General features: G+C 44.5%; 1 protein-coding gene across 2 annotated transcripts in view; it reads right to left on the reverse strand.

Moving 5' to 3' along the window:
- Positions 1 to 23,781, reverse strand: part of LOC139268039 (dihydropyrimidine dehydrogenase [NADP(+)]-like) — a 1,057,241-nt gene that overhangs the window by 143,426 nt on the left and 890,034 nt on the right. For both annotated transcript variants that reach the window (XM_070886024.1, XM_070886025.1), the window contains one exon: positions 18,330 to 18,472. In XM_070886024.1, the coding sequence (XP_070742125.1) occupies positions 18,330 to 18,472 (143 nt within the window). The remainder of the gene's footprint in view (positions 1 to 18,329; positions 18,473 to 23,781) is intronic.

The raw sequence follows: 23,781 nt of genomic DNA on the forward strand, positions 1-23,781 counted from the left end.
TTTTATACTCCATCCCCTACAATAAAGGCCAACATTCCATTTACCTTCCTAATTGCTTGCTGTACCTGCATACTAACTTTTTGAGTTCCATTTATAAGAACCCCTCAGATCCCCCTGTACGGCAGAATTTTGTAATGTCTCTCCATTTAAATAATAATTTGCTTTTTTATTTTTCCTACTGAAGTGGATAGCCTCACATTTTCCCACATTATACTCCATCTGACAAATTTTTGTTCACTCACTTAGTCTATCTGTATCCCTTTGTAGATTATTTGCGTCCTCCTCACAACTTGCTTTCCCACCTATCTTTGTATCATCAGCAAATTTGGCTACATTACACTCGGATTGGTACGCAACTGGGCCTGCTTTCAAAATGGAGTTGTTGGATGAGCAAAAGTCCTTCATGACATCTTTTGGGAATGTAATAAACACCCTACAAGGGGGTTTCCAGAGACTTTGCAGTAGTGTTAGCTGTGGATCAGTTGGTAGCACTCTCGCCTCAGAAGCTTGTGGGTTCAAGTCCCACTCCAGGGACTTGAGCACGAAAAATTTAGGCTGACACTCCAATGTAGTACTGAGGAAACAGATTATCTGGTCATTATCACATTGCTGTTTGTGGGACCTTTTGCGCAAATTGTCCGCTGCGTTTCTTACATTACAACAGTGACTACACCCCAAAAGTGCTTCATTGGCTATAAAGTGCTTTGAGACATTCGGTGGTTGTGAAAGGCGCTATATAAATGCAAGACTTTTTTTTCTTTTCTGAATTATCCTTCCCCCCCCCAACCCCACTCATACCCCTTCACAATTTCCATCCATAAATGAAAGAAGGGATAGAAACAGGAAATATATATACAAGTTTATTATGTGCGCTCCCGGGTGGTGACTGTAATGTATGAGAAAGAGTCAGACTGAACACTGTGAGCTCAAAGTAAGGTATGACCGTAGTCTTTTATTGCAGGTCTCCAGAGTGCCTCTCCAACCTGTGAGGCCTCCTTAAATACCTGTGCTCCCAAGGGATTATGGGATCCCCCCACCCCACCCCCAAAGTCAATAGTGTAACTATTTATAATGTGAGACAATCTGGGGCCCTTCTTGCCCTGGTTGATTGTCCCAGTGTGAAGGCTGGTATTGTTGGGCCCTCGCTGGGCTGTTGTGTAGCTGGCCTTGCTGGGCTGCCTGGTGTGTTAGGCCCTGCTGGGCTACTGTGGATGATGGGTTCTGCTTCGTGGTCAGCCACGGTGCCGGTTGCCACTGGTGTGTATGTTGCGGGATCTAAAAAGGTAGGGTCCAAGGTGGGTTGTTCAGGATAGTCCGTGAATCTGAGTTTGATTTGGTCCAAGTGTTTCCGGTGAATGAGTCCATTTGAAAGTTTGACCCGAAACACCCTGCTCTCCTCTTAGGCCACGACAGTGCCAGGAAGCCTCTTGGGACCTTGTCCATAATTCAATACAAATACAGGATCATTGATTTCAATCTCATGTGATACATTTGCGCTATCATGGTATGCACTTTGTTGAAGCCGCCTGCTCTCTACCTGTTCATGTAGATCAGGGTGAACTAACGAGAGCCTTGTCTTAAGTGCTCTTTTCATGAGCAGTTCAGCAGGTGGGCTCCCAGTGATCGAGTGGGATCACGTGCAGTAGCTAAGCAGGACTCAGGATAGGCAAGTCTGCACTGAGCCTTCACTTATCCTCTTCAAGCCTTGCTTGATGGTTTGCACTGCTCTCTCTGCCTGACCATTGGACGCTGGTTTAAACGAGACAGATGTGGCATGTTTGATCCCGTTACGGGTCATGAATTCTTTGAACTCAGCACTGGTAAAACATGGCCCGTTGTCGCTCACCAGGACATTAGGTGAGCCGTGAGTGGCAAACATGGCCTGCAGGCTTTCAGTAGTGGTAGTGGACGTGCTAGCCAATATTATCTCACATTCAATCCACTTGGAGTATGCGTCTACAACCACAAGGAACTTTATCCAAGAACGGGCCTGCATAGTCGACGTGTACCCTAGACCACGGTTTAGAGGGTCAAGACCATAAACTTAGCGGCGTCTCCCTGGGTACATTGCTTAACTGCGAGCAAGTATTACATCTGTGAACGCAGGACTCTAAGTCCGCATCAATAGTCTAAGGATAAGGGGTGAGCCATTTAGGACTGAGATGAGGAGAAACTTCTTCACTCAGACAGTTGTTAACCTGTGGAATTCCCTATCGCAGAAAGTTGTTGATGCCAGTTCATTGGATATATTCAAGAGGGAGTTAGATATGGCCCTTACGGCTAAAGGGATCAAGGGGTATGGAGAGAAAGCAGCAAAGCAGTACTGAGGTGAATGATCAGCCATAATCTTATTGAATGGTGGTGCAGGCTTGAAGGGCCGAAATGGCCTACTCCTGCATCTATTTTCTATATTTCTATGATATCAGGCCACCACATGTGGGATCTGGCTATTGCTTTCATCATTACGATGCCTGGGTGGGTACTGTGGAGGTCATTGATGAAGGTGTCTCTGCCCTTCTTGGGGACCGCTACTCGATTGCACCACAGAAGGCAATCTGCCTGTATCGATTTCATCTTTGCGCTGCTGGAATGGCTTTATCTCTTCCTGCATTTCCACTGGGACACTGGACCAGCTCCGGTGAAGCACACAGCTTTTGACTAGAGATAATAAAAGGGTCCTGGCTTTGATCTGCCGGGCAGTGATGGGTGATTGCTCACGCTCAAATGCTTCCATAACCATGGCTAGATCTGTGGGCTGCGCCATTTCCACCCCCGTGGTGGGCAATGGCAGCCTACTGAGAGCATCGGCACAGTTTTCTTTGCTTGGCCTGTGGCGGATGGCTTATTTGTTTGCGGACAACATGAGCGCCCATCTCTGGATGCGGGCCGATGCGTTGGTATTTATCCCTTTACTCTCGGAAAACAGGGATATAAGTGGCTTATGGTCAGTTTCCAATTCGAATTTTAGCCCAAACAGCTACTGATGCATTTTCTTTACCCCATAGACACACACTAACGCTTCTTTCTCAATCATGCTGTAGGCTCTCTCAGCCTTAGACTCCTGGATGCATAAGCAATCAGTTGCAGTTTCCCGAAATCATTAGCTTGTTGCAATACACACCCGACGCCATATGACGACGCATCACATGCGAGTACCAAATGCTTATACGGATCATACAACACAAGCAATTTGTTTGAACATAACAATTTTCTCGCTTTTACAAAGGCATTTTCTTGGCTTTTGCCCCAAACCCATTCATCCCCTTTTCGTAGCAAGACATGCAGTAGTTCTAACAGTGTGCTGAGATCCGGTAAGAAGTTATCAAAGTAGTTCAGGACTCCCAGAAACGACTGCAACTCCGTCACATTCTGTGGGCTCGATGCATTCTCGATTGCCTCCGTCTTCACGTTGGTGGGCCTGATGCCGTCCACCGCAATCCTCCTTCCCAAGAACTCCACTTCAGGTGCCAGGAAAATGCACTTTGAGCATTTTAACCTGAGCCCCACACGGTTGAGTCGACTAAGAAGCTCCTCCAGTTGCTGCAGGTGCTCGACTGTGTTCCAACCTATGACCAAGATGTCGTCCTGGAAGACCACGGTGTGCGGGACTGACTTCAGTAAGCTTTCCATGTTTCTCTGGAATATTGCCACCGCTGATCGATTCCAAATGGGCATCTGTTATAAACAAAAAGACCTTTGTGCGTGTTGATGCAGGTGAGGGCCTTCGATGATTCCTCCAGTTCCTGCGTCATGTAGGCTGAAGTCAGATCCAGCTTCGTGAACGTCTTTCCTCCCACCAGCTTTGCAAAGAGGTTGTCTGCTTTTGGTAGTGGGCATTGGTCCTGCAGGGAGAAACAATTGATAGTTACTTTGTAATCGCCACAGATTCTGACGGTGCCGTCTCCCTTGAGGACAGGAACGATCGGACTGGCCCACTTGTTGAACTCGATTGGTGAAATGATGCCCTCTCTTTGCAGCTGGTCTAGCTCGATCTCTACCCTTTCTCTCATCATGTACAGTACTGCTCTCGCCTTGTGATGGATGGGTCGCACCCCTGGAATTAGGTGGACTGCACTTTTGCTCCTTGAAATTTCCTGATGCCTGGTTCAAGCAGCGAAGGAAATTTGTTTAAGACCTGGGCACACAAAGTTTTGGTCAGTGGGCGTTAGTGCTCGGACAGTTCCAGTGTATCTTTCCCAGCCAGCTCCTGCCAAGCAGCATGGGACCATCGCCCGGTACCGCCCAGAGTGGTAGCTTGTGCACCGCTCCATCGTAGGAGACCTTTACGGTAGCACTGCCGATTACAGGAATCAGTTCTTTAGTGTAAGTTCTTAGTCTCGTGCAAAACGGAGTTAAGACTGGCCTTGAGGCCTTGTTGCACCACAATCTTTCGAAAGTCTTTTTGCCCATGATGGACTGGCTTGCACCCGTGTCCAGCTCCATTGACCACGGGAATCCATTTAGTTCAACATTCAGCATTATCGGGGGACAATTCGTGGTGAATGTGTGCATCCCATGTATCTCTGCTTCCTCGGTCTGAGGCTCTGGTTTGTCGTGATCCTCCATGGATCTGTCCTCCTCTGCAACATGGTGGTTTGCAGGTTTAACAGGATTTGCAGCTCACCTGCACACTCGTTGGAGGTGTCCCATTGTTCCACAGCCCTTGCAAACGTACCCTTTGAATCGACATGAATGGAACCGATGATCACCCGCGCAGCGCCAACAAGGTTTTAATGGCCTTGCATTCATCACCCTTGATGGTGGATTCTGAGACATCTGCGGACGTGCAGCTGCAGGTATGTGTGACCTGCCCTGTATGTTACGATTCGAAAACAACATCACTTTGTTCACAGTACTTGTAGCAGCACTTGCTTCTTATTGTCACTGGTGGCAATGAACGCCTGGGCTATCGCTATGGCCTTACTCAATGTTGGGGTCTCTACAGTCAAATATTTGCGAAGTATGGATTCGTGGCCAATGCCAAGTACGAAAAAGTCTCTGAGCATGTGCTCCAAATGTCCTTCAAATTTGCAATGTCCTGCAAGGTGTCTTAGCTCGGCAACATAACTCACCACTTCCTGGCCTTCAGACCTTTTGTAGGTGTAGAACCGATATCTCGCCATCAGAACGCTTTCCTTCGGGTTCAAATGCTCTCGGACCAGTGTGCACAAATCATCATATGATTTCTCCATAGGTTTCGCTGGAGTGAGCAGATTCTTCATGAGGCCATACGTTGGTGCCCCACAGACGGTGAGGAGGATCGCCCTTCATTTAGCAGCGTTCTCTTCCCCATCTAGCTCGTTGGCCACGAAGTATTGGTCGAGTCGCTCCACAAAAGTTTCCCAAACATCTCCCTCTGAGAATTTCTCCAGGATGCCTACTGTTCTCTGCATCTTTGGATTCGCTATCTGTATCTCGTTGCCAGTTGTTATGTATGGAGAAAGATTCAGACTGAACACAGTGAGCTCAAAGTAAAGTGTGACAGTCTTTTATTGCAGGTCTCCAGAGTGCCTCTCCAACCTGTGAGGCCTCCTTAAATACCTGTGCTCCCAAGGGATTATGGGATCCCTTGGGACTCCAGGGGATGAGCCCGCTAGTGGCTGTACAGAGTAAATACAAGTTTACATATAACAGTGAGGGTCCACACTGGGAGTGTGCATTCGTTAAATCCATCTCAGTGAATAAAAAGCAGAGAATTTATAGGGTGAATGTTGCTGGACTCCTCTCCTCGATAGGACTGCTGAGAGATTGAGCACTGAAGTTCACGCATCCGATGCTCAGTGTCTCTCATTTTGTGAACAGGGTTGTGCCTTTTATTAGCCACGCCACCAACCAGCATAGGACTGACTAGAGCTTTGAAAATTATGGTATCAGATTTCACATTTTCCTTGTCCTATTCTTCCCCTTGCTGACCCATATAAAATGATTGCATGTGTGCTTGACTGACCGAGCCTGTAAAAGTAGGCTTGTTAAAGTCAAGTCAGAATTTTCATGATTGATGGTAAAGTTTAATTTATTTTTTAGTTACCAGCTAGTTTCCTCTGTATTGATGCCTGTCGCTCTATATACCACACTTTTAATGTGTTTAGAGAACACTCCTTTATCGACAACAATCATCTTGCTTGCAGCTGCAATTCCACCTGCAGCAAACAAACTTTCAAGATACAAAATCATTCGGGGGCTCCGATAGTGCTCCACAATTTGAAGGAGAAAGATGAATAAAGGTGGGGACAAGAGGGACATGTGATATTGCATCTTGGTGATTTTGTATGCATCCATCATTATTCTCGGACCCATGTTTACAGATTGAGCAGACCAACTTGGGCATCTAAGAGGAGACCTATCTTTGGCACCTCTGCTTTCACAAGGATGGCTGGACTGAGCCACGCTATCTGCTTCAGACTGAGCTGCAGAGACCTTTGACAACAGGGACGGCTCTTCCCACAGCTGCGAAGATCACCACTACATTAATGAAACAAGATACTTCCAAGCCACCACAGGGAACATATGTCGGACGAGGCAATCTGTTACTGAAAGACGCATTAAGCAAATGACAGCTGTGGCACAGCATTCCCGAGAGATAGGATGCATCAGCTGGAGAGATGACAGAACTTTTACTGGGTGGCAGTCTTCCCAAAAGCACAGGAAATCGTAGATGATGCGCATGTGACCATCCAGGCCTCTCCAATCAACCCCAAAGGCGACTTGAACAGAAAGGCCTTTCATTCCATCAATGCACAGGTTGTGTCAGCCCACAGAAACATAATTGTGCAAGTTAATGTCCTGGAAGCATTCATTATGGCTTCACAACATTCATGAGAGAACCCGTGCCTGGGCTTCGGGCCCTCTGTCTTTGGGGGCAATGGATTTACCATATTCCCCAAGGGGCACTGCAGTTGTGTGATTCTGCCACGCATTACGACAGAGATACTGCGACTACACTGAAGAAAGAAGAAAGAAAGACTTCGATTTATATAGCGCCTTTCACAACCACCGGACGCCTCAAAGCGCTTTTCAGCCAATGAAGTGCTTTTGGAGTGTAGTCACTGGAAAATGCAGCAGCCAAGTTTGCGCATAGCACGCTCCCACAAACAGCAATGTGGTAGTGACCAGATAATCTGTTTTTGTTATGTTGATAGAGCGATAAATATTCACCAGAACACTGGGGAGAACTCCCCTGCACTTCTTCAGAATAGTGCCATGGGATCTTTTATGTCCACCTGAGAGGGCAGACGGGGCCTCGGTTTTAACATCTCGTCCAAAAGACGGCACCTCTGACAGTGCAACACTCCCTCAGTCAATTCAGACAGATTTCCAACAGGTATTTCTAGCCAGCTGTGCATAGCATAGTATTCGTTACAATGAATATTGCTCCACCTCTCTGGAGTTCGTTGCATGGTTTAATATTAAACTTGCTTCATCCATAACATGAATAAACATTTTAGATCTTCATTTCTAAGTACCATACATAGTCTGCTCAAATTAGGCCTAATACATGGACATAATATAAATCTTTGAGAAACAAATTCTGCTAGTTGCAATTATTTTGCACATTAAAAATGTAACTGTTACAAGCTCATTACATTTTGGCCACTGTTGTGAAAATTCTCTTACATTATACCAGTCTTTCTTACACAATTCATTATTTTGGATTTTCTCTCTTTTCAAGCTGATCTGCTAAGAGGAGCATTTTCTTATTTCAACGTAATAAATCGGTTAAATAGTCAGCTATGACCTCAGCTGGTATGTCTGCCTGTGCTTTAAATCACTTCGGCACAAAAACATCAAAGGTGGAATTCCCACACAACATATTTAGTACTAACGTAACTGAATAGTAAAATAAATCAAAGTGAGAATTTCTTAGTAGTTTTTAGGCAATTCTAACATCAGTCCCTTTCATCTGCTCTACAACTGTGGCACCACATTGACTGGAACTCCTTTAAAGGCATTCGTTCCTTTTACAAACTTGAATTTCAAAGGATTTATACAGTGATTAAATTTGAGCATTTACCCAAATGGCAACTTGCTTATCTTACATTGGATCTGGGTTTTACCCAGCCACAGAAATAATGGGATGTATTATAACCCCCCAAAACAAATGGGTTTGGGTCGGGTGAGAAGTTAAAATGATTTTTTTTATTCGTTCATGGGATGAGGACGTCACTAGCAAGGCCAGCATTTATTGCCCATCTCCAATTGCCATTGAGAAGATGGTGGTGAGCCACCTTCTTGAACCGCTGCAGTCCGTGTGGTGAAGGTACTCCCACAGTGCTGTGAGGGAGGGAGTTCCAGGATTCTAACCCAGCGACGATGAAGGAATGGCGATATACTTCCAAGTCAGGATGGTGTGTGACTTGGAGGGGAATGTGGAGGTGGTGGTGTTCCCATGCGCCTGCTGCCCTTATCCTTCTAGGTGGCAAAGGGCACAGATTTGGGAGGTGCTGCCGAAGAAGCCTTGGTGAGTTGCTGCGGTGCATCTTGTAGATGGTACACACTGCAGCCACGGTATGTCGGTGATGGAGGGAGTGAATGTTTAATGTGGTAGATGGCGTGCCAATCAAGTGGGCTGCCCTTGTCCTGGATGGTGTCGAGCTTCTTGAGTGTTGTCGGAGCTGCACTCATCCAGGCAAGTGGAGAGTATTCCATCACAATCCTGACTTGTGCCTTGTAGATGGTGGAAAGGCTTTGGGGAGTCAGGAGGTGAGACACTCACTACAGAATACCCAGCCTCTGACTTGCTCTTGTTGCCACAGTATTTATGTGGCTGGTCCAGTTAAGTATCTGGTCAATGGTGACCCCCAGGATGTTGATGGTGGTGGATTCAGCGATGGTAATGCCGTTGAATATCAAGGGGCTGTGGTTAGATTCTCGCTTGTTGGAGATAGTCATTGGCTAGCACTTGTGTGGCGCAAATGTTATTTGCCACTTACCAGCCCAAGCCTGAATGTTGTCTAGGTCTTGCTGCATACGGGCATGGACTGTTCCATTATCTGAAAAGTGGCGAATGGAACTGAACGCTGTGCAGTCATCAGCGAACATCCCCACTTCTGACCTTATGATGGAGGGAAGGTCATTGATGAAGCAGCTGAAGATGGTTGGGCCTAGGACACTGCCCTGAGGAACTCCTGCAGCGATGTCCTGGGGCTGTAATGATTGACCTCGAATCACCACAACCATCTTACTTTGTGGTAGGTATGACTCCAGCCAGTGGAGAGTTTTCCCCCTGATTCCCATTGACTTCAGATTTACTCGGGCTCCTTGATGCCACACCTGGCCAAATACTGCCTTGATGTCAAGGGCAGTCACTCTCACCTCACCTCTTGAATTCAGCTCTTTTGTCCATGTTTGGACTAAGGCTGTAATGAGATCTGGAGCCGAGTGATCCTGGCGGAACCCAAACTGGGCATCAGTGAGCAGGTTATTGGTAACGACATATTCCATCACTTTTCTGATGATTTAGAGTAGACTGATTGGCGGTAATTGGCCGGATTGGATTTTTCCTGCTTTTTGTGGCCAGGATATACCTGGGCAGTTTTCCAAAATTTTGGATAGGTGCCAGTAGCTGTACTGGAATAGGTTAGATAGAGGTGCGGCTAGTTCTGGAGCATAAGTCTTCAGCACAACAGTCAGGATGTTGTCAGGCCCATAGCCTTTGCTGTATCCAGTGCGCTCAGCCGTTTGATATCATGTGGAGTGAATCGAATTGGCTGAAGACTGGCTTCTGTGATGGTGGGGACCTCAGGAGGAGGCCGATACGGATCATCCACTTGGCACTTCTGGATGAAGATGGATGCAAACGCTTCAGCCTTGTCTGTTGCACTCACGTGCCGAGCTCTGCCATCATTGAGGATGGGGATATTCATGGAGCCTCCTCCTCCCGTTAGTTATTTGCTGGTCCACCACCATTCATGACTGGGTGTGACAAGACTACAGAGCTTTAATCTTATTCGTTGCTTGTGGGATCATGTAACCTTGTCTATAGCATGCTGCTTCTGCTTTTTTAGCATGTATGTAGGCTTCATTGAACCATGGTTGGTCCCCAGGCTTGATGGTAATGGTAAAGTGAGGGATATGCTGGGCCATGAGGTTACAGATTGTGATGGAATACAATTCTGCTATCGCTGATGGCCCACAGCACCTCATGAATACCCAGTTTTGAGCTGCTAGATCTGTTTTGAATCTATCCCATTTAGCACGTTGGTAGTGCCACAAAATACGATGGATCGTGTCCTCAGTGTAAAGACGGAACTTCATCTCCATAATGACTGTGCGGTGGTCACTGCTGCCAATGCTGTCATGGACAGATGCATCTACAACAGGCAGATTGGCGAGGATGAGGTCAATAGGTATTTCCCTCATGTTGGTTCTCTCACGACCTGCTGCCGGCCCAGTCTGGCAGCTATGGCCTTCAGGACTCGGCCAGCTCGGTCAGTAGTGGTGCTACCGAGCCACTCTTGATGATGGAGTACATTCTGTGCCCTTGCTACTCTTAGTGCTTCTTCGAAGTGGTGTTCAACATGGAGGAATGCTGGTTCATCAGCTGAGATAGGTGGTCGGTGGGAATCAGCAGGAAGTTTCCTTGCCCATGCTTGACCTGAAGCCATGAAACATCATGGGGTCCTGAGTCAATGTTGAGGACTCCCAGGGTCACTCCCTCCCGACTGTATATCACTGTGCCGCCACCTCTGGTAGTTCTGTCCTGCCGGTGGGACAGGACATACCCAAGGATGGTGATAGAGGAGTCTGGGACATTGGTTGAAAGGTATGATTCTGTGAGTATGATTATGTCAGGCTGTTGCTTGACTAGTCTGAGGGACAGCTCTCCCAATGTTGGCACAAGTGTCCAGATGTTAGTTTGGAGGACTCTGCAGGGTTGACTGGGCTGGGTGTGCCGTTGTCGTGTCCGTGTCCGGTGCCGAGTTAAAATGTTAAAAATTTCAAATCAGAACACAACCCGCCTCAAACCCGCCCACTTCTGGTTTTAACAGAGGTGGGACGAGTGACCAATCCGCTCTCAGGAACAGGGTCAGTCAGCAAAACCTTTCAAGAATGTTAGGTTCGTCCATTTTAGCATAATTTCTATTTTTAACTACTGTCCGGCAGATTTCCCGGGCCTTCAGAAACCCGGCAGGTAAATGGTGCGGAGAAGGGCTGGATCCATCAGGTAAGTGCCTTTTCAACACTGCTTGTGGGCTTGGAGGAGCAGGAGTGTTTCTTCCAGGCCGAACCATGTACCCTGTAAACACCCCTATCCCTCCACAATCACTGTCTCACACCCCGCGATCTCACCATCCCACCAATGATCTCTCCGCTTGCCCCCCCCCCTCCACCCCACCATGATCTCTGCTCCCCGCACTACTAACCTACCTGCTCCGCAGCTGTGGCCTTGTGTCGCAGGATTTCCCATCCGACGGGCAGCCAGCCTGTAAATCAGGCTGCCTGTCCTGCAGGAAACCTGGAGAAACAATTCAAAATATGCCCTGGAGTTAAAACGCCACAGTGTCTGGGGAAACCCATACTTCCAGGTTTCTTGATTATAACTCCTCTCCTCCTCCCCCACACACCAAACTTGGGCCTCGGTAAATATCGTTCCCAATTATACACTTTTCAAAAATATGTTTTGCATAAGCAAATAACTGCAGCCACCATAATGTTCTGGGCATTATTCTTCATCATTAATCTTCAATTGTTTGGCAATTTAATTTCACTGTTCTACATTTTGAAACAGGACTAATTATTTGTACTGCACTTTTTTAACCGACAGGCGACAAGCCCCGCCCCCTGTCAAGTTCCGTCCCCCTCCTGGCCCGAATCATTCCATGCGCGTGGTGCGAGCACCAGGACCTGAGGCCCTGACTCTCTCCCCCTGGCCTGGGCCCGATGGTGGCAAGAGGCGGCCGACGGCGGCGGGAGGGGGCCAATGGCAGCGGGCCTGGACCCGATGGCAAGAGAGAGGCTGGGGGGTAGGGGAGAGAGACACGAGTGGGCGAGGGGAATCAGAGGGGTGAGAGGGAACTCAGGGAAGACTGATCACGTTCTTAAAACCCCCTACAAGTTACATTGTTGAAGTGGATGATATCCAGAAGTCTCGACTGTCACTATTCACTTCATACCCAATAAACCTGTTAACAATCCGTACACAATGCCCCATCTATGGTGGGGGAGGGGGAAGGATGCACTTGAACTGGGGTATGGCACTTCAGCTGGGGGAGGGATATACTTGGACTGGGGTAAGGCACTTTGGTTGGCCCTTGTTGTCTTCTGAGGAGGTCTGTCTTCTGTCACTTCAGGAAGTCAAAGTGGATCGAGTTACAAATTGCAAAGTCAGTAAGACCTTGGGATGGACGGCTCCAGTGACACATTCCTGTGAAACATCAGGGTGTGGCTTATCCTCCAAGGGGACCAATCAGAAGCAAAGGGTGGAGCATGTTGGCAATTTTGACAGTACAAATAAACACGTCCTTTTGAAACAGTGTAATTTACCTTTAATCTTTTATTTCGAAAACAAGTTTGGAAGATTTCTGTATAACAGTAAAATGCCAACAGTGTAACTGAACACAACAAAGTAGTTTGGAACTCTTAGGAAATACACCAAGAGCAACTGTAAAACTCATTATTTTATAGACAGTATGGTAAATGTCCTGCAGTACATTCCCAAATAAAATATCCCTGTAATACATCCTCTTTGGTGATGCTGTCACTGTAATTTCTGATACTAAAAACAATATTAGACAATCAAACACACGCAGGTCTAATTTTTCATACCATGAGATTCCTGAGGCAATGCACTGGTATTAACATCTGAGGGAGAAAAAGAAAGAGCAAGCGAGAATAAACATAGAGGGGAAATGAGGGTGAAGAGAGAGAGAAGGAGTGGAAAAGAGAGAGACAGGAAAAGAGAGAGTGGGAAAGGTAAAGCTAGAGGAGACCGAGAAAGAAGGAGGGAAAAGATTGATGGAATACTGTCAGATGATTGTGGAGATGTTATTGACTTTTTCTCCCTACTTACATGTGTTAAGTACCTAGCTTATAATTGGCGCCATTCACAGTGGCTTGCTGGGGCTGGGAGAATGTGGGTAGAGCGAATAGAGGTCACAAATCTGTCACGTCCTGCATGGCATGGTGCATTGGAACATCAATAGCTCCACGACACCACTCTCTTATTTATTTATTCTTTCACTCCATTTATCTTCTTTCTTTAAATTTCTGTTTCACAACTATCTTATCTGCTCTCTATTTATCCTTTATATATTCACAACTGTTTCACTTTTTCCTTTTGCTCTGTTTCAGTGGCCCTGTTTATCAATCTAACTCTCTCTATGGCTCTGTTCTTCTCTTGCTGCATCACCGTGGCTCTCTCTCCATTTCTGTTTCTCTCTTGCTCTTACCTAGCAGTTAAATTCAAACACTGTTTGAGTTAACCAAGGGAAACGGTATTCTGAATTAGTACGATGCAGAAGAATACCACCTTAAATAATGGCCCAGAAATCCCGGTTTCTCCTTCCCGCGGACGTTCGAATAGATTTTAGATGCTCAACTACCTGAAGCTGCTGTGGCCATGCGAGATCCCAGACCTGAGGCCTCTCCTGACTGCACACTGCAGTGCGTGCACATCAGGACGTGTGCAGGACCGGAGCTGGAGGCAGCCAATCGGGTAAAGCATATTCTTATTCATAATAATGGGAACTCTGTAAGTTGGAATTCCCATTATTATGAATGAGAACCCTCCCCCCAAACACAAATAACCAATAATAAAGGAGAGTAAAATTGCACAACATTTTTTTTATTAATTTAAATTAAAGTTATTAATGTATTTAAAAAATATATATTTTCCCGATTTTTAAAAAAGTTTTTAAAATTATGCTTTAAAATAAACTTACTGTAGTGTGGAGAGTTTTTAAACAATAAAATGTGCTTTTATAATTTTATTTTAAAACGTTTTTGTGTATTTTAAAACTCTTATGCCTGTAAAAGTAGGCTATGCACGTGCTTTCATCAGGCGCAAGAGTTTTGAGGCCATTTGCTGGGCAAGATATGGGTAAATCCCGCAATCTTGCCCTTCAAATGTCCTCACTCCCGAGATGCAGAGGATCTGTCAAGCCAGAAACTTGACAGATCGGAAAAGCCAGTTTTCAGCACATGCGCAGTGTGCCCTGAAAACCGGCTTTTCCGATGCCTTCCAGGGTCCGTAGAAACTCCATACCGACCCGGGAAGGCCGCGATTTCTGGGGCAATCATGGTTTTGTAGGATAATGTGGAATCTGACAAAGCCATTCATTAAAGGAAAGGTGCACTTGTTCTTTGTAATGAATTCAAACCATGGTTCAGCCAGGAGGAATACAAAACAAGCATCTAAACCAAAGTTTGACCATCGCTTGTATACTGTTGTGCATGTACTAATATAGAATTTGACCACCTTATAAAACTTCCTCCATATCTTTAAATGGTCTTTGTTTTTACAGGCCATCCACTGACCCACACAAAAACAATGGGAAGTTAAATGTAAAATGCGGCATACAAACAATATCTATTGGAGGACAATTGTGGTAAACCACCCCTGGACTTCCCTGATTGAGGGCCCAAATTTGGCCAGTAGAGATTTCTGGCGCACTCACCAGAGGTGCGCCGTTTTTCCACACTGATTAAGGCACCAAAAACCGTCAGGCCGAGTTTGGCCACTCCACAGCCTCTCCTGGATGGTGGCGTAGCGTGGCCACTGGATTTGGGGGCGGAGCCAGGTTCCAGCAATGCCGGGATCTCTGCACATGATCACTAGAGTGTGCGCGCATATGCAGTAGCTCCTCGCCCCAGAATCTCTGTGCGTGCTCTGCAGGCTATGTGGGAGGGGCCGAAGTGCACTGCCCCTATCCCTGGCCGAACGGGCTCCCTCATCGGCGGCCTGCTGAAGGTAGGACTTCTATTTTTTATTTGGTCCATTTTTCATTTTGCTTCCTGGGTTGCACGAGATCTCTTGAGACCCCAGTTTAAGTTCACTAAAGAGATTCTGAGCTTTCTCTGAGTTTCAACTGCACATGCATTCAAGTTGAGTTGCAGTCAGTAGGAGGTTGAGGGTATATCACCGGGAGCAGATCTACACAGTGAGAAAGAATTGATTCGTCGACCTTTTTATTTGTTATTGATTGATTACTTATTACTTTGGTCTTGGTGCTTTAGGTGCAGGGTTCCTTCTATTTTTTATTTGTTAATCAATTGCCTATTACTTTTTGTGCTTTGTTTAGTGCTTTGTATGTCTTGGTGCTAGGTGCAGGTGCTCTTAGCTTCCTTGTATTGTTTATTTGTTATTGAATGCTTATTTTTGTGCTTTGTTTAGTGCTTTAAATGTACTTACCTGCGCTGATTTCTTAACTCTCCGCGAGGTTTTTCTGTGCGGCCACAAGTGGCCACATACACTGGCCTAAGTTAGTTTGGAGTAACTATTAGCTGTCCAAACTGGCTTAAATGGCCAAAACAGGCGTAGGTGGCTGATAATGCCCCCTTTTGAAAAAAAAACTAAACTAAAAAAAATCCTAACTAACTCACTTACACTGGAGCAAATTAAATGTGCAGAATTGCAATTTTTAAGATAATCCAAAAAAATCAAGTTGCTCCAAAAAAAAAACAGAGCAACTCCTGGCCAAATTTGGGCCCTCGAGAGAGTGGTTTTGTTGCTAGGTGCTGCCTGAACAACACAATACTTTCAGCTTATCACCGTAAACAAGAATTCATGTTATAGCTATACACTTCTGCCAAATCCTCCTCCTCAAAGCATCCAAACTATCAACTCACAAGAGATCCAAACAAGTAGAAATATCAACCTTAAGTACAAATATTTAAAAAATCCTTGTGAGAGAAGCAACAGGAAAAAATTGTCCAGCTGCAGTAGTGATTGCCATGTAGTCTGCTCACTGTAATCCATCTTTGGGTCACTGCCAATATTCAAAATTGTCACCCACCTACCAGTAAAACAAGTTAAATAAAATCCAAATATGCACAAAACAATATAATCCCACTTAAAATAAAATGATTGTTGTCAATTTTAAAAACATTTGGCGCAAAGTTGCCTTGCGCTGGATTTGCAGCGCTAAATTCAAATTGTAGGTTTTGTCTGCATCATCGCATCACAACGTCCCTCCTCTTCTCTTAAAGGAGAGGACCACTGCGATCTGACCAGCACCTTGTGCTGCCCACTGGGCCACCAGGAAGGGTGACGGCCGGGGCAGCGGGCCGGCACCCAAGAGGAAGTGCCGGGCAGCTTGTTGGCGGCCCATCCGAACCAGCAGCTGCCATTGTCGGACCGACTAGAAAGTCGTCCGACACAAAAAAGATGGCGGCGGTGGTGGCACTTCCCCTTTAAGGGCGGCCGGTGAGCCACAGCTACCACGCGAGACACTGTTGGTGGCATCACTCCGCGTAGACCTCGCTCCAGCAGGGCAATTTCCCCAGTGGGGTGCAAAGAGGTCAGAGCGGGCCGATAAGGGGTCGCAGCCGCTGTCGCTAACTGGCCCTGCACAAAGGAGAAATTTCGGTCCCTTTGTATGTTTATTTTGTTTTTTCTGCCACTGATGATTGCTCATGGCTGCCATTCATTACCCTGCATTCTATCCAACAGGGTGAAGTGATGTGGATCTTGGACTAGTCCACAGCCTCTATCAATGCCATGCTATAATTAAATAGCTTCTGTTTGGCAAGAATCGTCCTACTACAGTGCACTTCTATCTGATGCTTATATGTCACATCATATCTTTATAATAATTGCTCTTACAGGTCTTACAAAGGTATTGTCATGCGTTTTAAGCAACTATAGAGAAAGAAAAGCTCTAAACTGTAAGGGTACAGAGTTGATTCCCAAACCAGGAAAAATAATGTTTTGAATTTCAACTTCATAAATTTATTGTTTATTATCAATAAACCATAACATAATTATGGATGTAGAAGGCCATTCAACCCATCTTCATTCATCCATCCAAAAGCCTAAAAGCCCAATCAAAGGATTCAATTGGTTAGAATCATAGGCTCAAAGAATGATACAGCCCAGAAGGAGGCCATTTGACCCATCATGCCTGTGCCGGCTCTTTGGTAGAGTTATTCAATTCATAGAATCATAGAAATTTACAGCATGAAAGGAGGCCATTTCCGCCCATCGTGTCTGTGCAAACTGATAAAGAGTTATCCAGCCTAATCCCACTTTCCAGCTCTTGGTCCGTAGACCTGTAGGTTACGGCACTTCAAACTAATCCCACTTCACTGCTCTTTCCCCATAGCCCTGTAAATTTTTTTCTTTCAAGTATTTCTCCAATTCTCGTCTAAATGTTATGATTGAACCTGCTTCCTTTCAGGTAGTGCATTTCAGATCACAATAACTCGCTGTGTAAAAAAATGATTCCTCATGTCGCCTGTGATTCTTTTGCCAATCACCTTAAATTTGTTTTCTTAAATGAATCTTTCCACTACTTTATCCATAAGTCCATTCTATGTGTTGATCACTCTTTGTGTGAGAACTTGGTGGTAAACTTGGTCCTCCATCTGTCATTACACCTCTGCCACGATTGAACTGCTTAATCATTCCCATACCTTTGATTTCCCAACAAATCAATCACTGTTCCACCAGATCTGTTAACCCTATCTTTCTTCTTTGTCCTCACAAAATTGAGTGTACCTGGGGAATAATTAGCCTAATCGGATGAGACGTTTAACCGAGGCCCCATCTGGACGTAAAAGATCCCATGGCACTATTTTGAGGAAGAGCAGGGGAGTTATCCCCGGTGTCTTGGCCAATATTTATCCCTCAATCAACATAACAAAAACAGATTATCTGGTCATTATCATATTGCTGTTTGTGTGAGTTTGCTGTGCGCAAATTGGCTACCGTGATTACCACATTACAACAGTGACTACACTCCAAAAGTACTTCATTGGCTGAAAAGCACTTTGAGACGTCCGGTGGTTGTGAAAGGCGCAATATAAATGTAAGTCTTTCTTTCATTTCTTTAGTTACACAAATTGATTTAGCATAAAAAGATTCAAAATCAAAAGAAAATCCATAGCAGAAAAATAATATTGCCAGTGTTAGCTGCAATAGTCGAGGGTAAACTATTTATTAATGACAAACAGTCCTGTCTCCCCTGATACTGTTCAGCTTGCAGTACCTCAAAACTGATGAATGAATGGAATTACCCCTTACATGTGCTGTGTTTACAATGAATTTTCCAGTGACTTAACAGTAAGATTCGAAAGCATGACAATGCAACTCATACATAAGCTGTTTGAAAGTTCAGTAGTAATCATATTGAAAGAGCTTTGTATGACTCCACTGGTTAAATAAAACTTACCTGCAATACAGAGGCACCACAATTCAGAAACTGTAGTCCTGCTTCAGCTGAATCGATCCCTCCAGCAGCTAGGATTGCAAATCCAGGCATCGCCTGTGCGATAACAGACACTGCTCGTAAAGCTATTGGCCTGATTGCAGTCCCTAGAAAGAAAGGCCACGTTAATCTTATAGTATAATAATAGAAGTCATTTCTAATATTTAAAATTTTTTGTGTGATGATCTTCAATATATTATTTTCCTATTATATTTAATGTGATAGGTTTTACGCTGCATGCGCAAAGAATGTTTGTGTGGATTAATGTAGAAAAGCTGAAAAAAAAGTACCACTTTCTCAAAATAAAGTTTTGATTTACAAATGTAATGAATCTTTTGCATACTTTTGCATTTTGAAGCAACTGTATTCCTTTTAAACTCTAAAATGGATGAAAACAAATTCAAAGTTACAGCAAAGAAATACTCTTATGTTACTTTGAAAAAAATATTTGAGTGCAACAGTATAATATAGTTCCCAGAATTCTTATTAAGGATTGCCTTATGCAGTTTCATGTTTCGCAGCATCAAAGAAATCTTGAAAAAGAGGTGATGTCAATTTAACTTATACAGTGTAGGATTCTGTACGGACCTCATATATCATAATGCATTTCCAATTGTTTTGGATGGACATAATTAACACATCTATTTTCTTGGAATTAATTAAATTATTTAATTTGATTATACTGCAGTAAGAGAAGTTATTGTTTTTAAGCTAGGTAGTATATTCTCTATGTAGTAAGGTTATCTGAAATAACAATGATTTTATTTCTTAAAGAACAGTTCCTCTCTTTCCAGACCGACAAATGTCCATTTTGTAAAGTCAGCATAGCATGAAGGATGCTGAGAGGAGGTTAGGAACCAAATAAAGTGAATACAAATTTTGCCAAGCAAGCCCCTTGAAGTAACTGACATGCTAAAATGTAGAATGAATGGTATTGTAAAACCGCATTTTCAGAGCGGTGTGCAAATAAGAACCAACATAGGCAACATGGGTGATGTTTAACCAGCAGACCTTGTCTTGTTTAACCCAGGATGTGGCCAATCTTTAAAGTAGGTCAAGACCATCCAATAACATTAAGGCCAGGGATTTCTTCAGAACTGATCTGCCCCACCAGCGTAACATCACCGCTAGTGTGGCTGAAACCCCGAATCCACCGTACGTCTGGCAAATTTATGGCAGCAGAGTGGGAACAGCTCTGTGGAAATTAGTATAAATATCTCATAATAAACTGTTTAAGTAACATGTATTTCTTGGATTTCTGAAACTGTAACTCACAAGTATAAAGCTTTAAAGTTTGTTGACATCTAGGTCTCAGATATTCAACAGTGATTTATGGTGAATGGAAAACAGATGTAGCTTAAGGTAGGTATTTGAGACAGATGCAACATTGCCAGTATCAATACATTATGTATTTATGGCTTAAAAATGAAAGGTCCAGCAATAATGGCTGTGAAGAAAGTAAGGTCAGAGGGTTGAGAGTGATCGAGCCGAACAGATCCAATGCAGTGCCGAAAGACCGCAGGACTGATTTGTGGCAAGGAGGTCCAAAAAGGAATTCAGAGCAAGTACCTAAGGCTAAATGCTTGATTTCCACGTTCCACAGCATCAATAATGAATTCTCAAACACTGTGAGAGGCACCTCTCAGTAAAGCTTCTGCGAGAAAGCTCAAACTCATGCCTTCTTAAATCTTGAGGCAGATTAACCACGATTAGCAGAGCCACTGCTTTATGGTGACATAATAGCTTAACTTTTCTGATCAGGTGCACACACCTACTAAAGTCACACCTGCTTGACCTGTACTGCACTGATCTTGCACACATTTTCATGGTCAAGTTAATTTTAATATTGTGGGCAAGCTTCAGGCACAGAAAATGCCTGTAATTTGAAGCTTACCCTTTAATGGTTGGGAAATCATGTTCTGCAGCAGAATTTAAAGTTCTGCAACAGTTTAAAGGACAAGCATTGTGATTTTTGAACTTTAGTAATAGCAAGCTTCTGGGGAGAAAAAGAAAGCCCAGATATTGTGCAATTTTTCCAGGGTAATTCCAGCCGAGGGGTGATGGTGGGGTGGGGGGTGCAGTTTGTTGGTAAACAGGGCAGAACCAGGAACCAGGATTGCGTTCTGCCGCTTCTGAAGTACTCAAGAAATCCCAATCCGGGGGGTGAGGGAGGGAGACACTTTTTCTGCCTGGCAGTAGTCTCGGAACATTTCATTTAGGTGTCAGCTTTGGCTCAGTGGTAACATTCTTGTTTCTGAATCAGAAAGATCAAGGGTTCAAGAGGGCAGAGAAATCAAAGGCAAAAATCAAAGAGGGCCACATTACAACAAAATTCTAAAAGGACAAAGAATGTTAAAAAAGCAAGCCTGAAGGCTCTGTGTCTCAATGCGAGGAGCATTCGTAATAAGGTGGATGAATTAACAGAGCAGATAGCTGTTAATAGATATGATGTAATTGGGATGACGGAGACATGGCTCCAGGGTGACCAAGGCTGGGAACTCAACATCCAGGGGTATTCAATATTCAGGAAGGATAAACAGAAAGGAAAATGAGGTTGGGTAGCATTGCTGGTTAAAGAGGAGATTAACGCAATAGTAAGGAAGGACATTAGCTTGGATGATGTGGAACCTGTATGGGTAGAGCTGCAGAACACCAAAGGGCAGAAAACGCTAGTGGGAATTGTGGAGAGACCACCAAACAGTAGTAGTTGAGGTTGGTGACAGCATCAAACAGGAAATTAAGGTGTGCAATAAAGGTACAGCAGTTATCATGGGTGACTTTAATCTGCATATAGATTGGCCAAACCAAACTGGTAGCAATACGGTGGAGGAGGATTTCCTGGAGTGTGTAAGGGATGGTTTTTTAGACCAATATGTCGAGTGACAGGATCGATCCAAGTCAGCATGGATTTATGAAAGGGAAATCATGTTTGACAAATCTTCTGGAATTTTTTGAGGATGTAACTAGTAGAGTGGACAAGGGAGAACCAGTAGATGTGGTGTATTTGGACTTTCAAAAGGCTTTTGACAAGGTCCCACACAAGAGATTGGTGTGCAAAATTAAAGCACATGGTATTGGGGGTAATGTACTGACGTGGATAGAGAACTGATTGGCAGACAGGAAGCAGAGAGTCGGGATAAACGGGTCCTTTTCAGAATGGCAGGCAGTGACTAGTGGAGTGCCGCAGGGCTCAGTGCTGGGACCCCAGCTCTTTACAATATACATTAACGATTTAGATGAAGGAATTGAGTGTAATATCTCCAAGTTTGCAGATGACACTAAACTGGGTGGCGGTGTGAACTGTGAGGAGGATGCCAAGAGGCTGCAGGGTGACTTGGACAGGTTAGGTGAGTGGGAAAATGCATGGTAGATGCAGTATAATGTGGATAAAAGTGAGGTTATCCACTTTGGGGGCAAAACCACGAAGGTAGAATATTATCTGAATGGCGGCAGATTAGAAAAAGGGGAGGTGCAACGATACCTGGGTGTCATGGTATATCAGTCATTGAAAGTTGGCATGCAGGTACAGCAGGCGGTGAAGAAGACAAATGGTATGTTGGCCTTCATAGCGAGGGGATTTGAGTATAGGAGCCGGGATGTCTTACTGCAGTTGTACAGGTGAGGCCTCAGCTGGAACATTGTGTTCAGTTTTGGTCTTCTAATCTGAGGAAGGACGTTCTTGCTATTGAGGGAGTGCAGCGAATGTTCACCAGACTGATTCCCAGGATGACTGTACTGACATATGAGGAGAGACTGCATCGACAGGACTGTATTCACTGGAGTTTAGAAAGATGAGAGGGATCTCATAGAAACATATAAAATTCTGACGGGACCGGACAGGTTAGATGCAGAAAGAATGTTTCCGATGTTGGGGAAGTCCAGAACCAGGGGACACAGTCTAAGGATAAGGGGTAAGCCATTTAAGACTGAGATGAGGAGAAACTTCTTCACTCAGAGAGTTATTAACCTGTGGAATTCACTACCGCAGAGAGTTGTTGATGCCAGTTCATTGGATAGATTCAAGAGGGAGTTAGATATGGCCCTTACAGCTAAAGGGTTCAAGGGGTACGGAGAGAAAACAGGAAAGGGTTACTGAGGTGAAGGATCAGCCATAATCTTATTGAATGGTGGTGCAGGCTTGAAGGGCCGAATGGCCTACTCCTGCAGCTATTTTCTATGTTTCTATATTTCTATCAACCAACTAGAGAGCTGGCCAACCTAGACTGGGTGCTGTGTAATGAGAGAGGATTAATTAACAATCTTGTTGTGCGAGGCCCCTTGGGGATGAGTGACCATAATATGGTAGAATTCTTTATTAAGGTGGAGAGTGACACAGCTAATTCAGAGACTAGCGTCCTGAACTTAAAAAAAAAGGTAACTTCGATGGTATGAGACGTGAATTGGCTAGGATAGACTGGCGAATGATACTTAAAGGGTTGACGGTGGATAGGCAATGGCAGACATTTAAAGATCACATGGATGAACTACAACAACTGTACATCCCTATCTGGCGTAAAAATAAAACGGGGAAGGTGGCTCAACCGTGGCTAACAAGGGAAATTAAGGATAATGTTAAATCCAAGGAAGAGGCATATAAATTGGCCAGAAAAAGCAGCAAACCTGAGGACTGGGAAAAATTTAGAATTCATCAGAGGAGGACAAAGGGTTTAATTAGAAAGGGGAAAATAGAGTATGAGAGTAAGCTTGCAGGGAACATAAAAACTGCTTCTATAGATATGTGAAGAGAAAAAGATAGTGAAGACAAATGTAAGTCCCTTGCAGTCAGAATCAGGTGAATTCATAATGGGGAACAAAGAAATGGCAGACTAATGGAACAACTACTTTGGTTCTGTCTTCACTAAGGAAGACACAAATAACCTTCTGGAAATATAAGGAGACCGAGGGTCTAGCGAGAAGGAGGAAATGAAGGAAATCGTTATTAGTCAGGAAATTTGTTAGGGAAATTGATGGGACTGAAAGCCGATAAATCCCCGGGGCCTGATAGTCTGCATCCCAGAGTACTTAAGGAAGTGGCCCGAGAAATAGTGGATGTATTGGTGGTCATTTTCCAACATTTTATAGACTCTGGATCAGTTCCTATGGATTGGAGGGTAGCTAATGTAACCCCACTTTTTAAAAAAGGAGGGAGAGAGAAAACAGAGAATTATAGACTGGTTAGCCTGACATCGGTAGTGGGGAAAATGTTGGAATCAATTATTAAATATGTAATAGCAGCGCATTTGGAAAGCAGTGATAGGATCGGTCCAAATCAGCATGGATTTATGAAAGGGAAATCATGCTTGACAAATCTTCTAGAGGATGCAAAACTAGTAGAGTGGACCAGGGAGAACCAGTGGATATGGTGTATTTGGACTTTCAAAAGACTCTTGACAAGGTCCCACACAAGAGATTAGTG

This window comes from Pristiophorus japonicus, chromosome 8, assembly GCF_044704955.1.
Source record: "Pristiophorus japonicus isolate sPriJap1 chromosome 8, sPriJap1.hap1, whole genome shotgun sequence".
NCBI lineage: Eukaryota > Metazoa > Chordata > Chondrichthyes > Pristiophoridae > Pristiophorus > Pristiophorus japonicus.